This window comes from Heterodontus francisci, chromosome 11 (genome assembly GCF_036365525.1).
Source record: "Heterodontus francisci isolate sHetFra1 chromosome 11, sHetFra1.hap1, whole genome shotgun sequence".
Classification (NCBI taxonomy): Eukaryota; Metazoa; Chordata; class Chondrichthyes; order Heterodontiformes; family Heterodontidae; genus Heterodontus; species Heterodontus francisci.
This window is the reverse complement of record NC_090381.1, coordinates 22,690,203-22,706,192: the sequence shown is the minus strand read 5'-3', so window position 1 is coordinate 22,706,192 and position 15,990 is coordinate 22,690,203. Positions and strand designations below refer to the sequence as shown.

Here is a 15,990-nt window from a genome sequence, read left to right as displayed (position 1 = left end):
GAAAGGTCCCATCAAATTGGACATTGGCAAATGTTACACCACTTTTCAAGAAAGGAGGGTGAGAGAAAACAGGGAACTACAGGCCAGTTAACCTAACATCAGTTGTTGGGAAAATGCTGAAATCTATTATTAAGGAAGTCTTAAAAATGCACTTAGAAAAGCACAGTATGATTAGAACAAGTCAACATGGTTTTATTAAAGGGAAATCCTATTTTACAAATTTATTAGAGTTTATTGAGGATGTAACTCATGGGGTAGATAAAAGGGAACCAGTAGTTATAGTAACTTGGATTTTCAAAAGGCATTCGATAAGGTGCCACACAAAAGGTTAACAGGCAAGATAAAGACTCATGGAGTTGGAGGTAATATATTAGCATGGATAGAGGATTGGTTAACAGACAGGAAGCAAAGAGTGGGCATAAACGTGGCATTTCAAGTTGGCAGGCAGTAAATAGTGGAGTGCCGCAAGCATCAGTGCTGGGGCCTCAGCTATTTACAATTTATATTAATGAGTTAGATGAAGAGACTGAGAGTAATGTATCTAAGTTTGCTGATGATACAAAGGTAGGTGGAAAGGTAAGCTGTGGGGAGGACAGAGAGGGACTGCAAAGAGATATAGACAGGTTAAGTGAGTGTGTAACAAGATGGCAGATGGAGTATAATGTTGGAAAGTGTGAAGTTATGCACTTTGGTTGTAAGAATAGAAAAGCAGAATATTTTTTAAAAGGTGTGAAACTTTGTAAGTGTCGATGTTCAAAGAGATTTGGATGTGCTTGTACAAGGAACGCAGAAAGTTAACATGCAGGTACAACACGCAATTAGGAAGGCAAATGGCAAGTTGGCCTTTATTGCAAGGGGATTGGAATACAGGAATAAGGAAGTATTGCTACAACGGTACAGGGTTTTGGGAGACCACATCTGGAATACTGTGTGCAGTTTTGGTCTCCACATTTAAAAAAAAATGTAACTGCATTGGAGGTGGTACAACGAAGGTTCACTAAATTGGTCCCTGGGATGAGGGGGTTGTCCTGTGATGAGAGGCTGAGTAAATTGGACCTATATTCTCTGGAGTTTAGAAGAATGAGAGGTGATCTCATTGAAACATACAAGATTCTGAAGGGACTGGATAGGGTAGACAGTGAGAGATTGTTTCCGCTGGTCGAGGAATCTAAAACACAGGAGCGCAGTCTCAGGATAAGGGGCCGATCATTTAGGACTAAAATAAGGAAAAATTACTTTACTCAAAGGGTCGTAAATCTTTGACATTCTCTACCCCAGAGGGTTGTGGATGCTACATCATTGAATATATTTAAGGCTGGGATAGACAGATTTTTGTTCTCTCAGGGAATCAAGGGATATGGCGAGCGGGAGGGAAAGTGGAGTTGACGCCTAAGATCAGCCATGATAGTATTGAATGGTGGAGCAGGCTTGTTGGGCCGTATAGTCTACTCCTACTCCTATTTCTTGTGTTCTTGTGTTCTTGAATAGAGACTGGGAGCAGGGAACGGAGAGAGGAGACCAGGGAATGGAGACCGAGAGCAGAGAGCGGAGAGAGGCGACCGGGGAATGGGCAAGAGAAGCAAGAAATGAAGAGAAGAGACCAGGGAATGGAGACCCCAAGCAGGAAACAGAGAGAGGAGTGTAGGGAGCAGGGGACAGGGAGAAGAGAGCAATGGCCAGGGTTTGGGGAATATGTAGCAAGGAATCGGGACTAGGGAGCAGAGAGTGGAGACCGAGGAATGGGGAATGAGGAGAAGAGAATGGTGCAGGAAATGGGAACCAGAGAACAGGGAATGGGAACTGAAAGTGAGACCAGGGAATGGGGAATGGGGACCAAGGAGTAAGGAACAGGCAGCAGAGACTTGTTGGGCAGAAAAGGACCTTGAAGATTGAATGCTGCCTCATGTGTTTTGAAAAAGGGGAAAGGAAAATAAGAACAAGCCTGAGGGCAAATGGCAGGTGTCTGATCACTGTGGATTGGATGGCTTGCAGGTTAATCTCTGCTGTTTGGGATAGATTCATGTTCATTGCCTGAGGATAGATTTATTCTAATGCTTGTGGTAGGCTAACCCCAGTAGACTGGAGGAGAGGGGACTGCAAATCAGTCGCAGTTTATTGATCTCTACAGTACGACTCTGACTGATTTCAGTAGATTAATGCTTGCGGATTGAGGCAGATTGTTCATTGAATGTGTACACTGATGCACTGCTTCCTATCAATAGGTGGGTCAGTGACCTTTACGTTGTGGGTAGATTGAGCTCGACAGTTTAAATGTAGATTGATGTTTGCAGATCTAGTGCAACTCAATCCCAATAGACTGGAACTGGCTGAATCCCTAGACTGGTGATAGATGGAAAAGATTAGAAGTAGTTTGATAGTTATAGATTGGAGGTAGGAAATATTGAGGACAGATGTAGGGGTAGAATGAGTACTGGGGATGGAGGTAGAGGAATCCCTGCGGTTTGGGGGTAGATTGAGTTTGGGAAGTTGAAGATTGCTTTCTTTACGTTAAGGGTTTGGAATGACTTCTGCAGATTGAGATAGAGTGGATAGGGACTGTTTGGAGGTAGATTGGTCTCTGATCATTGGAATTATATTGATCTGCACCAACTGGGGAGGATAAATTGGGAGAAGTAACCAGGCCCACACTGACTGGGCTAACTGAAGTCCTGCACATTGGGAGGGTAAATTAGTTCTGCAGATATAAAGCTATAGGATTTTTTTTCCACTAAAAGAAATAGGAATTGTTCAAAAGGGTGGGGCATGACTTCATTCATTTCCTATTAGATTTCATGCAGCACAAATAAAAAGGCCTCATCTGGAAAAGGGTCAGTGTCTGATTTCAAATTAAATGTCAGTACAAATTCTCAACTTATAAACTATTGTTTTTTAAATGTATACTTTTCACTAAGATATTGGGGCTCAAACTTAATGGGTGTCACTGTATAAATCAGCATTCCCTGAATATTTACTAATGCTTTTCCACTCAGAAATAATGAGGAATGAGAGAATGGAGATGTCAAGTGTTAACTCAATGAAAATGGCATAAAAAGAATGTGTGCAGCTGTGTCTGGGTCTCTGCATTTATGTACTGGTTTTTGTGTGTTTACGTGCAGGAATGTACTGATGGGTGTGTCTGTACATGCATGGCGAGGTTAGGGGAACTTTTTTCATGCAGAGGGTTATTGGATCATGAAAACACTGGAGGAAGCAGAATCTATAACAGCTTTTAAAAGGGAAGTGGATAAATATATGGAAAAGAAAAGGAAATGGGGAAAGGGCAGAAGAATGGACTGAAATGAAGAGCTCGTTCAGTGAACTAGCTGGGGACACAAACAGCCACAAGGTCTCATCCTGTACGGTACAATGTTTTAATTGGAAAAGTGTATTTGCAGCTTTATACACTGGCCGTGTGCGTGTGTATGAGGGTGGGTGTGTGTGTGTGTGTGTGTGTGGGCTTGTGTTTGTGTTTGCATGAGCCTGTGTTGTGTGTGTGGGTGTGTACATTTGGATGTGTTGGTGTGTGCCTGTGTTGGTGTGTGTGCACATGTGTCTTTGTGTGGGTGTGTTGGTGAGTATGTATTTGTGTGTGTGTGTGTTTATGGAATGCATGCGTGTTTACATAAAAGTATAACAATTACCATTGGGGATGTTAGTGGATGAGAGCTTAAGGCCTTTATACTGTATTCGTTTGACCATTAATTAAACAAACGGAATGCTATTGTTACAGACAGAATTGAGAGAGAACTGAAACCCCAGTTCTTTTCCCTTTACTGTTCATAATCAGTGTGTATTAGACAAGGAAGATGTATGTTTCTTAACCCCTGAGTGTATGGCCAATTTGAATAACCAGTAGCATGCTTTTCTGGGTTTAAATAAAGAGGATTATTTTTATTCACATTAACCCTGAAAGTCTGACGCTACGTCACTCATTTACCACTCACACACGCTCTCGAGAAAGAAAGCCGTTAAAAGGGTAGTGCACTTTTAAAAATTGCAAACAAAGGAATAGTTCGTAAGTCATGTGATCTGGCCATTCTTGGGGAAAAGGCTTGCGTTGCATACCCGTGAAGAAGGCGTTTTCATTCCTGAAGTGTAGTTAGGTGGATTCAATAGCTGGAGTTGTATATCAAAGTCATTGCAGGATTTTCTCGAAGAGGTGGATTTTCAGCAAGTCATGAAGTCAGTTGCTTGTAGTCTCATCACAAGGAGTTTGGTTTTCTGTACTGGTGGACTTGAAAAGGAACAGGCTTGGAGACATTAAGATGTTACAGCCTTAAGTTCTTTTAAGGCATGATAGTAATGCCTGGGCTGCTTGCCACTTTTTCCTACAGTCTGTATTTTAAAGATTTTTAAAAGGAGACCAACACAGCTGCCCCGCCATGTGACTTCTCACAACTCCCTTTCCAAATATGGTGGGGGTCTAGGTTGATTAGTTCCACCCTGGTTTATTGTTGTAAGACATTCATCTGCAGGAGGGTTAAGACAATCACCTTTTTTGTTTCAGGAGAAGCCCATTCAATTCAGGAATTTCTCCTGATGGTTTCAGGATGGGCATTGATGCCAACTTAGTCTGGAAGTTATTCCTTTGTCCTTTCAGACAGTGAGTCAGTTCTTGAATACACAGGCCGAGGTCAGCTGACCTTCGGCAGTCATCTTTGCAGCCCATGTCCACTTTTAATGTCCAATGTGGTTCATTTAAAACAAAAGGAAAATTCAGTTCCAGAAGATTCTATGCTGGATACAGTCCATGGTTATAGTTATGAATAGGACATGCCTGTACTGGGCGTGACGTTATACAAGCACATTAAACATTAATTCACCAATAATACTTTTTACTTTACTTTTGGGCCTCCTTATCTCGAGAGACAACGGATACGCGCCTGGAGGTGGTCAGTGGTTTGTGAAGCAGCGTCTGGAGTGGCTATAAAGGCCAATTCTGGAGTGACAGGCTCTTCCACAGGTGCTGCAGAGAAATTTGTTTGTTGGGGCTGTTGCACAGTTGGCTCTCCCCTTGCGCCTCTGTCTTTTTTCCTGCCAACTACTAAGTCTCTTCGACTCGCCACAATTTAGCCCTGTCTTTATGGCTGCCCGCCAGCTCTGGCGAATGCTGGCAACTGACTCCCACGACTTGTGATCAATGTCACACGATTTCATGTCGCGTTTGCAGACGTCTTTATAACGGAGACATGGACGGCCGGTGGGTCTGATACCAGTGGCGAGCTCGCTGTACAATGTGTCTTTGGGGATCCTGCCATCTTCCATGCGGCTCACATGGCCAAGCCATCTCAAGCGCCGCTGACTCAGTAGTGTGTATAAGCTGGGGGTGTTGGCCGCTTCAAGGACTTCTGTGTTGGAGATATAGTCCTGCCACCTGATGCCAAGTATTCTCCGAAGGCAGCGAAGATGGAATGAATTGAGACGTCGCTCTTGGCTGGCATACGTTGTCCAGGCCTCGCTGCCGTAGAGCAAGGTACTGAGGACACAGGCTTGATACACTCGGACTTTTGTGTTCCGTGTCAGTGCGCCATTTTCCCACACTCTCTTGGCCAGTCTGGACATAGCAGTGGAAGCCTTACCCATGCGCTTGTTGATTTCTGCATCTAGAGACAGGTTACTGGTGATAGTTGAGCCTAGGTAGGTGAACTCTTGAACCACTTCCAGAGCGTGGTCGCCAATATTGATGGATGGAGCATTTCTGACATCCTGCCCCATGATGTTCGTTTTCTTGAGGCTGATGGTTAGGCCAAATTCATTGCAGGCAGACGCAAACCTGTCGATGAGACTCTGCAGGCATTCTTCAGTGTGAGATGTTAAAGCAGCATCGTCAGCAAAGAGGAGTTCTCTGATGAGGACTTTCCGTACTTTGGACTTCGCTCTTAGACGGGCAAGGTTGAACAACCTGCCCCCTGATCTTGTGTGGAGGAAAATTCCTTCTTCAGAGGATTTGAACGCATGTGAAAGCAGCAGGGAGAAGAAAATCCCAAAAATATAACAGTAATTTCCAGGCATAGAGAGCTGTGTGTGTATGCTTACATATTAAACCATGAGTATACATTTACAGACATTAGTGTGGCATTAGACAGGCATGCATTAATGTTTATCTGTTAACATGGTTTGGGTGAGACACAGGAATACATGTTTTGTTTTTTGAGTCCAATACCCTGATATATTCTTTTGTTCACAGGCATCTCTGCAGACCCTGTCACAACCGAGAGAAAGCAAAGCGCCTTGGCCAGTATATCTGTCAGAAATGCCATCTCATCATCGATGAACTGCCACTGATGTATAAGAGTGATGCTTATCATGCTGATCATTTCAATTGTACCCACTGTGGGTGAGTTAGAATAACAACCCAATCATTACGGAAGAGTATCAACTGTGGACCATTTTGAATACACACCAATTATTACTCTTTATACACATTGTGGACCAAGTGCCAAGCAATGACCATCTCCAACAAGAGAGAATCCAACCATCTCCCCTTGACATTCAATGGCATTACCATCACTGAATCCCCCACTATCAACATACTGGGGGTTACTATTGACCAGAAATTGAACTGAAGTAGCCATATAAATACTGTGGCTACAACAGCAGGTTAAAGGCTGGGAATTCTATAGTGGAGTAACTTACCTCCTGTCTCCCCAGTGCCTGTCCACCATCTACAAGGCACAGATCAGGAATACTCCCACTTGCCTGGATGGGTGCAGCACCAACAACATTCAGGAAGCTTTGCTCCATTCAGGACAAAGCAGCCCGCTTGATCGGCACCCCATCCACCATCTTAAATGTTCATTCCCTACACCACTGACGCACAGTGGCAGCAGTGTGAACCATCTACCAGATGCACTGCAGCAACTCACCAAGGCTCCTTAGACAGCACCTTCCAAACCCGCAACCTCTACCACCTAGAAAGATAAAGGCAGCAGGTGCATGGGAACACCACCACCTGCAAGCTCCCCTCCAAACCACACACCATCCTGACTTGGAACTATGTCGCCATTCCTTCACTGTCGTTGGAACAAAATCTTGAAACTCCCTTCCTAACAGCACTGTGGGTGTACCTACAACACATGGACTGCTGCACTTTAAGGGCAATTAGGGATGGGCAATAAATGCTGGTCTTGTCAGCGATGCTTACATCCCATGAAAGAAAATAAAGAAAATCATTTATGGTACTCACCAAACATTACCAATTATGGATCAATTAGGGTTCCCATGTGATTATTACTCTCTAGACCCACTGCAGGTCAGATAGAGACACCCCTCAGTTATTACACTCAATACCCATGGTGGTTAAGTTGATGAAACTGTCCATTCACTTTGTTTTGTTGTTTGTACAGAGCTGTGATTACTGTATCAGTTGGAGTGTCCATGGATCTAGATCTATAGGTCATTATACTTAGAATAAAGTCCATTTTCTGGCTCCACATTTAGTCTGTGCTACCCGATCCTTTCCATTCAGTGATCGGCTTTCCACAACTGTCTGCTTTGTTCCTGTGCTGACAGTGGTTCAGGCACAAGTTGCACGATTGGCCGTCTGGTTTCTGTCTATGCCGTAATTCCTAAAATTTATATATATATGTTTTAAAAGTTTAAGCCTGTTTGAGTTGTCACAATGTGTATATCTGGCAATTTGTGGGATTGCAGGAAGGAGCTGACTGCTGAGGCACGAGAGTTGAAAGGAGAACTCTACTGCCTCCCCTGCCATGACAAAATGGGTATCCCGATCTGCGGAGCATGCCGTCGGCCAATTGAGGGGCGAGTGGTGAATGCTTTGGGGAAACAGTGGCATGTGGAGGTGAGTGATCAACATCAAATAGTATCAGTGAACTACAGGAATCGATCTGAGCACAATTGTAAAAGGGAATCACCTGAGAATGGAACGCGTGAAGGCTTTGACTAGACCTAGCCACTGACTCCACCCCTCTCCCTGATCACAATGTCTCAGGCTGAACCAGACCCTTCGCAACCTGGGCGTCTTATTTGACTCTGAGATTATCTTCCGAACACATATCTGCTCCATCGCCTAGAGGGCCTACTTGCACCTTAGTAACATTGCCTGTCTCCACTCCGCCTCAGCTCATCCGCTATTGAAACCTTCATCCATATCTTTGTTACCTCTAGATTTGACTATTCCAATGCTTGCCCGACTGGCCTCCCATCTTCCACCCTCCATAAACTTGAGCTCATTCAAAACTCTGCTGCTTGTATCCTAACTCACACCAAATCCCGTTCCCCCAGCACCTCTGTGCTCATTGACCTACAATGGCTCCCAGTCCAGCAATGCCTCGATTTAAAAGTTTTCAGCTTTGTTTTCGAATCCCTCCATGGGCTCACCTCTCCCTATCTTTATAAGCTCCTCCAGCCCCACAAGCCTCCTATTCGGGCCTCTTCAGCATTCCCGACTTTAATTGCTCCATTATTGGTGACTTTACCTTTAGATGCCTCGGCCCTAGACTCTGGAATACCCTCCATAAACCTCTCCAACACTCTACCTCTCTTTCTTCTTTTAAGACGGCCAAGCTTTTAGTCATCTGTTCTGTTATCGTCTCACAGGGCTCGGTGTCAGTTTTTGTCTAGTAACGCCTCTGTAAAGTACTGTGGGTCATTTTACTATGTTAAAGGCGCTACATATATATAGATACAAAAGTTGTTGTTGAAAGCAGCGTGCACTAATTTCAATTGCCAGATGCTTTTAGCCAGTCAGTCAATCACGCTGGGCGTCTTTCAAAATCAGTAATGAATGAACACTTAGTAAATGGGAAGTTTGCAAGAAGCAATGAAAAATATTCTCATGCTTATTGGTTCCTTGCATCTTGCACAATTCTCAGAAGAGGAAAATGTGTCGAGCACTAGGGCACAGTGTGAATGAGGTACAAAGACCTGGGAAATGTATGAAAGTCTGGAGTCAGACGCCCAGCATGGCTGCACCATCGACAGTCCATGCAGGATTATCCTAGCATGGACAGCTTCCTCCCCACTCCCATTCATTCCCTACTTGTAGGCACACTGTAGCCAGGTTTATGATGTACTTCCAGTGAACCTTTGGCAGTGAAGTGAGAGCAGCTCTGAGAAAATTCCCAGTCTATGTAACAGAGATACTGAATTCCTAAGAGGAAGGCTAGCGATACACAGGGCTGGATGTCCTTCCACTGGAGGGTTAGCAGTGTGGTGGCACTTAGACATGATGCTGCTACTAACCCATTTCCTCCTGGAAATCTGATTATGCTTGATGGGTGAGTTTAGAGCAGTAATGCTGCTCATCAGGTTACTGTCACAGTGTAGGTGGGAAATAAAGCATTGCTGTAGTCCTTAGTATGCTGCAGCTCCTTAATTGGGGGTATTTTTTATCAATCTGGAGCCATGTTCAGACCTTTGTGTGTCCTTCCTCATGCTGTGGGTGTGAGATCTTGGAGGGTGTATAGCAGGCAAATCTGAGGGCAATTGATGGGAGTGTGAAGCAGATACAGTCCCTCTCCCTCATCTGAGTGTATGCTGGGCAATAATCTCCCCTACTGCACCTTCCACATGGCAGCCCTAGGAAGTGGTATTGCCTAAGTGGAATGAAGGAAAGTCCACTGAGGATTTGGCCTCCATCCCGTTGCTACCATGTGGCAGGCTGGGAAAGAGCAGTGGTCCCAGCTGATACTGGGGGAAGGAAATCCCAGTCAGGATGGTGAGGCTACAGTAGGCCTCACTGCCCGAGTACTCCAACATTCCCTGCTGCAATCCAAGTCGCCAAGGCTACTTTGATAATGGCTCCCAAACCCATAATCTCCACCACCTGGAAGGTCAGCAGGTACATGAGTACCAACGTGACTCGGAACTATATTGCTGTTGCTTCACTGTCACTGGGTCAAGATCCTGGAACTCCCTTCCTAACAGCACTGTGGGTGTACCTATCCCACATGGACTGCAGCGGTTCAAGAAGGCAGCTCACCATCACCTTCTCAAGGGCAATTAGAGATGAGGAGTAAATACTGGCTTTTTCAGTGATACCCATGCTCTGAGAATGACTATATATAAAATCCTGCCTAATTTAATGATTTTGTTCTGTTCCATCTCCTGCAGCATTTTGTTTGTGCAAAATGTGAGAAGCCATTTCTGGGGCATCATCACTTTGAGCGAAAAGGACTGGCCTATTGTGAGAAGCATTACAATCAGGTACTTACATTACCTATCTTTCACTCGCTTAAAATTGTATTGTAGAATTATTATTGTATTTATTTATTGATACAGCACTGAAACAGGCCCTTCGAGTCTGTGCCGACCATCAACCACCCATTTATACTAATCCTACACTAATCCCATATTCCTACCACATCCCCACCTGTCCTTATATTCTCCTATACCTACCTATACTAGGGGCAATTTATAATGATCAATTTACCTATCAACCTGCAAGTCTTTGGTGGTGGGAGGAAACCAGAGTACCCAGCGAAAACCCATGCAGACACAGGGAGAACTTGCAAACTCCACACAGGCAGTACCCAGAATCGAACCCGGGTCGCTGGAGCTGCGAGGCTGCGGTGCTAACCACTGCGCCGCCCAACTGTTACTGAACGTGGTAATGGTACTAATTGTATTACTGATAGTGGCTAGCAAGTTACATTGTGCAGTATTATGAATGCTGTGTGTGTTACCAGATCATAGGAATAGGAGTAGGCCATTCAGCCCCTTGAGCCAATTCTGTGATTTAGTGAGATCATGACTGGCCTGTATCCTAACTCAATCCACCTGCCTTGGCTCTGTATCCCTTCGTACCCTTAGCTAGCAAAAATCTCTGGATCTCAGATTTAAAATTATTAATCGAGCTAGCATCTATTGCTTCTTGTAGGCGACAGTTCCATACTTGCGCCACCCTTTGCATGAAGAGGTGTTTCCTAATTTCTCTCCTGAATGGTCTGGCTCAGATTGTAAGGTTATGTCCCTCGTCCTAGACTACCCCACCAGCAGAAAAATATTCTCTCTCTCTCTCTCTCTATCCTATCAAATCATTTCAACATGCTAAAAACGTCAATCAATTCACCCTTTTGTATTCCCTGGAATATAGAGGATTAAGGTAGTTTGTATAATCTCTCCTCATACTCTGATATTTGGAGCCCTGATATTTTGGTGAATTTGTACTGCACTCCTTCCAAGGCCAATATATCCTTTCTAATGTATGATGCCCAAAACTGTGTATCTACTCCAGAGGTGATCTAACCAGGGCTTTGTATAACTGTAGCAAAACTTCCTCCCTTTCTATTCTTGTTATCAAGGCTAATATTCCAGTAGCCTTTTTGATTATTTTATGTACCTGACTGCTACAATTTAGTGATGATAATATTGCAGGTGTAATTTTCAGCTTTATATTACTTATAGTACATTAATTGAAATGGACCATTGCCAGGTTAGCTATCTTGCCAGCTTTTATTATGAGGGTAACATTGGTTTATAGTCCTGTTAATGTCATTGATTTGGTTCCCTTATTCAACATGTTACTGATTCTAGCTAGATATCTCTAAATGCCACTTGCAATGTTGCTACCTCATTTGATCTGTACTACTGACTGTTCTAATCTGTATTTGCTGATTGCTATTATCTGCATGATTGACTACTCCTTCTTCTTCTTTGGCCTCCTTATCTCGAGAGACAATGGATAAGTGCCTGGAGGTGGTCAGTGGTTTGTGATTGACTACTACTGACACTATTACTGGCTTACTGACCATTGGTGACTGGTGCTGATCATTATTGACACTGTTGTTGGCTGTTATTGAGTTTTACTGACTGTTATTATTGAGTATTATTGATTGCTATCAGCTTTTATTGACCATTGCTGTCTGTTACTATTACTGTTACTGTTATTGACAGCTACTGAGTGATACTGATCATTACGTTAGTGCTTAAGAATGACTGTTGTTGACTGTTAGTAAGTGTCAGCTTGGCTGAGTTGATATTATTGTTGCCTCACAGTCAGAAGGTTGTGGGTTCACACCCCACTCCAAGATGGTCATTGCCTGGCACTTGTGCGGCGTGAATGTAACTTGCCACTTAACAGCCCAAGCCTGGATGTTGCCCAGGTCTTGCGAGATATGTACACGGACTGCTTCAGTATCTGAGGAGTTGCAAATGATACTGAATACTGTGCAATCATCAGCGAACATCCCCACTTCTGACCTTATAATGGAGGGAAGGTCATTGATAAAGCAGCTGAAGATGATTGGGCCGAGGATACTACCCTGAGGAACTCCTGCAGTGATGTCCGAGGACTAAGATGAGTGACCTCCAACAACCACAACCATCTTCCTTTGTGCTAGGTACCAACCAGTGGAGAATTTTCTCCCAGTTTCCACTGACTTCAAGTTTGGTACGGCTCCTTGATGCCATACTTGGTCAAATGCTGCCTTGATGTCAAGGGCAGTCACTCTCACCTCACCTCTGGAATTCAGCTCTTTTGTCCATCTTTCGACCAAGGCTGTAATGAAGTCAGGAGCTGTGTGGCCCTGATGGAACCCAAACCAAGCGTCAGTGAGCAGGTTATTGCTGAGTAAGTGCTGCTTGATAGCACAGTCAACGACACCATCCATCACTTTGCTGATGATCGAGAGTAGACTAATAGGGTAGTGATTGGTCGAGTTGGACTTGTCCTGCTTTTTTGTGGACAGGTCATACCTGGGCAATTTTCCATATTGTTAGGTAGATGCCAGTGTTGTAGCTGTACTGGAACAGCTTAGCTAGGGGCGCAGCTAGTTCTGGAGCACAAGTCTTCAGTACTACAGTCGGGATGTTGTCAGGGCCCATAGGGTTTGCACCGTCTTGTTCCTTCAGCCATTTCTTTTGGTATCACGTGGAGCGAATTGAATTGGCTGAAGACTGGCATCTGTAATCATCCACCCAGCACTTCTGGCTGAAGATGGTTGCAAATGTTTCAGCTTTGTCTTTTGCACTGACATGTTGGACTTCCCCATCATTGATGATGAGAATGTTTTTGGAGCCTACTCCTCCTGTAAGTTGTTTAATTATCCACCACCATTCACGACTGGATGTGGTAGGACTGCAGAGCTTTGATTTGATCCTTTGGTTGTGGGATCACTTTGCTCTGTCTATTGCATGCTGCTTCTACTGTTTAGCATGCACATAGTCCTGTCTTCTAGCTTCATCAGCATAACTTAGGAACCAATTTGCAAAAGCATGTCTTTAATTAAATCCCTCATTACTAAGGTAATTACTTCACCCTGAAACTAGTAATTGCTGTAGGATAAGCCTTGATTCAACACTTAAGTGGTTACTACTTTTAATTGATTTATAATTTTCTGCTTAAAAAGCAAAGGCTAAAGGTTAGTATTGCTACAATATAAAGATAAATCAATAGTAGTATTACATAGTAGACTACAGGAATGTCTGATTAACCCTTTCCATGCAGATACCCCACCCCCACATTGCTGGTCTAAACAGTAAAACATTATTTCATCAGCATGATCTATTGATTTCCATCTAATTTGTTATTCAAATCTTCACCCATTGTTTTGTATTCCATATCATCAAAAATATTATGAATATCATTATACATTGCATAGTAAACAAGATTCAAAACCTATTTTCTTTCCATGTATTTCCTTATATCTAATAGTCATCACCTAGACTTAAAAGATCCTCCAGTACTCTCTTACTGTTTTATATATATATTGTGGATAATTTTAACTTCAGTTTCAGGAGACCACTCTGAATTTGAAACTTCTAATTCTATGCCCTTCTCTACCTTAAGTTCAATAAATCTGATTGTTTCATTAAACTTAATGTATGTGGTCGGTTTCTTTGTGGAGCATGTGTTCGAACCTTGAGTGAAAGGTTTACGTTAGTAGTGACATAGTGTACAGTCTCACTTTCCTGAGCTACATTAACCATTTCATGTACTAATGTTGTCAGTGTGACAAACCATGGATCTGAGAGCCATTCTTCACAGCATCTTCATCACGCATTCCAGACTGGCTGCTTCATGCACAGCACATCCATTATAAGCCATTCCTGCCCTTCCATGCTATCTATCAAAAGATCAGGCGGGGGATCTAAAGGTGTTTGATTAGAGCCTCTCCCTGCTTGATCACAATGTATCAGGTAGTGGCCAGGCTACAATATAGATTCTTCTCATTTTCAGAATAGGTCACCTCCCAAGAGAATGATATTTATAAACAATTCTTAATTCATTTTCCTAACTTTCTGTATATTGTACATCGATACCAGATTGAAATCTTGTGGCGGATGGTGACTAGGGGAATTAAGTTAGCCATGGGTGCATTCATACATCTTGTCCTAACCTTTGGTTCTCCAAAGATTTACCTGTGCTCAGCCGGGGCTTACACCCCATTTGGTGGTGAAATTTTCTTCCTTCTAACTTATACCCTCAGTCACCTCCTCTGGTCCAATTTTATTGTCCCATAATCCAATGTTACCATCTCATTCATGAGTTATGGAAGAAAGCTTACCATCTAATTTGATATCTCCCATTAAAGCACAGATCCAATGGATCAATCATACTTTTGTTTATTTTACTAATTACCTGTTGGACTTTAAAAAAATATCATGCATATTGTCATCTCTCTATGACTATCTGTAGTTCTTTTATTTCACAGAATCGTTACAGTGCAGAAGGAGGCCATTCAGCCCGTCATGTCTGCACTGGCTATTCCGAATGAGCAATTCCCTCAGTTCCATTCCCCCGTCTTCTCCCCGTAACCCTGCCCATTCTTCCTTTCCATATAACTGTCTAATTCCCTTTTGAATGCTTCAATTGAACCTGCCTCCACTACGTTTTCAGGCAGCGCATTCCAGACCTTAACCACTCGCTGTGTGAAAAAGTTTTTCCTCATGTCACTTTTGCTTCTCTTACTAAATACTTTAAATCTGTGCCCTCTCGTTCTCGAACGTTTCATGTGTGGGAACAGTTTCTCTCTATGTACTCTGGCCAGACCTCTCATTTGCATGTCTTTGCATCTTCAGCTGCTCCACCTTAGCTGGTGCTTTATTGCACCAGGACAATCTCAGCTCCTGACCGCATTACAGCCTTGGTCCAAATATGGACGAAAGAGCTGAACTCCAGAGGTGAGGTGAGAGTGACTTCCCTTGACATCAAGGCTGCAGTTAACCAAGTGTGGCATCAAGGAGCCCTAGTAAAACTGGAGTCAGTTTGAATCGGGGGAAAACTCTCCACTGGTTGGAGTTGTACCTAGCGCAAAGGAAGATGGTTGTGGTTGTTGGAGGTCAATCATCACAGTCTCAGGACATCACTGCAGGAGTTCCTCAGGGCAGTGTCCTTGGCCCAACCATCTTCAGCTGCTTCATCAATGACCTTCCTTCAATCATAAGGTCAGAAGTGGGGATGTTCGCTGATGATTGCATAATGTTCAGTACCATTTGCGACTGCTCAAATACTGAAGCAGCCCATGTCCAGATGCAGCAAGGCCTGGACAACATCCAGGCTTGGGCTGATAAGTGGCAAGTAATATTCGGGCCACACAAGTGCCAGGCAATGACCATCTCCAACAAGAGAGAATCTAACCATCTCCCCTTGACATTCAATGACATTACCATTGCTGAATCTCCCACTATCAACATCCAGGGGGTTACCATTGACCAGAAACTGAACTGGAGCAGCTACATAAATACTGTGGCTACAGCTCAGCGGCTGGGAATTCTGTGGCGAGTAACTCACCTCCTGACTCCCCAATGCATGTCCACCATCTACAAGGCACAAGTCAGGAGTGTGATGGAATACTCTCCACTTACCTGGATGGATGCAACTGCAACAACACTCAAGAAGCTCGACACCATCCAGGACAAAGTAGCCCACTTGATTGGCACACCATCTACAAACATTCACTCCCTCCACCACCGACGCAAAGTGGCAGCAGTGTGTACCATCTACAATATGCACTGCAGCAACGCACCAAGGCTCCTTTGACAGCACCTGTCAAACCTGCAATCTCTACCACCTAGAAGGACAAT

The 15,990-nt window shown here is 43.7% G+C and overlaps 1 protein-coding gene across 6 annotated transcripts in view; it reads left to right on the top strand.

The window, feature by feature from the left end:
* The window catches only part of LOC137375135 (LIM and senescent cell antigen-like-containing domain protein 2), a 222,943-nt gene that overhangs the window by 146,345 nt on the left and 60,608 nt on the right, over positions 1 to 15,990 (top strand). For all 6 annotated transcript variants that reach the window (XM_068041808.1, XM_068041807.1, XM_068041813.1 and 3 more), the window contains exons 5-7: positions 6,188 to 6,337; positions 7,654 to 7,804; positions 10,078 to 10,170. In XM_068041808.1, the coding sequence (XP_067897909.1) occupies positions 6,188 to 6,337; positions 7,654 to 7,804; positions 10,078 to 10,170 (394 nt within the window). The remainder of the gene's footprint in view (positions 1 to 6,187; positions 6,338 to 7,653; positions 7,805 to 10,077; positions 10,171 to 15,990) is intronic.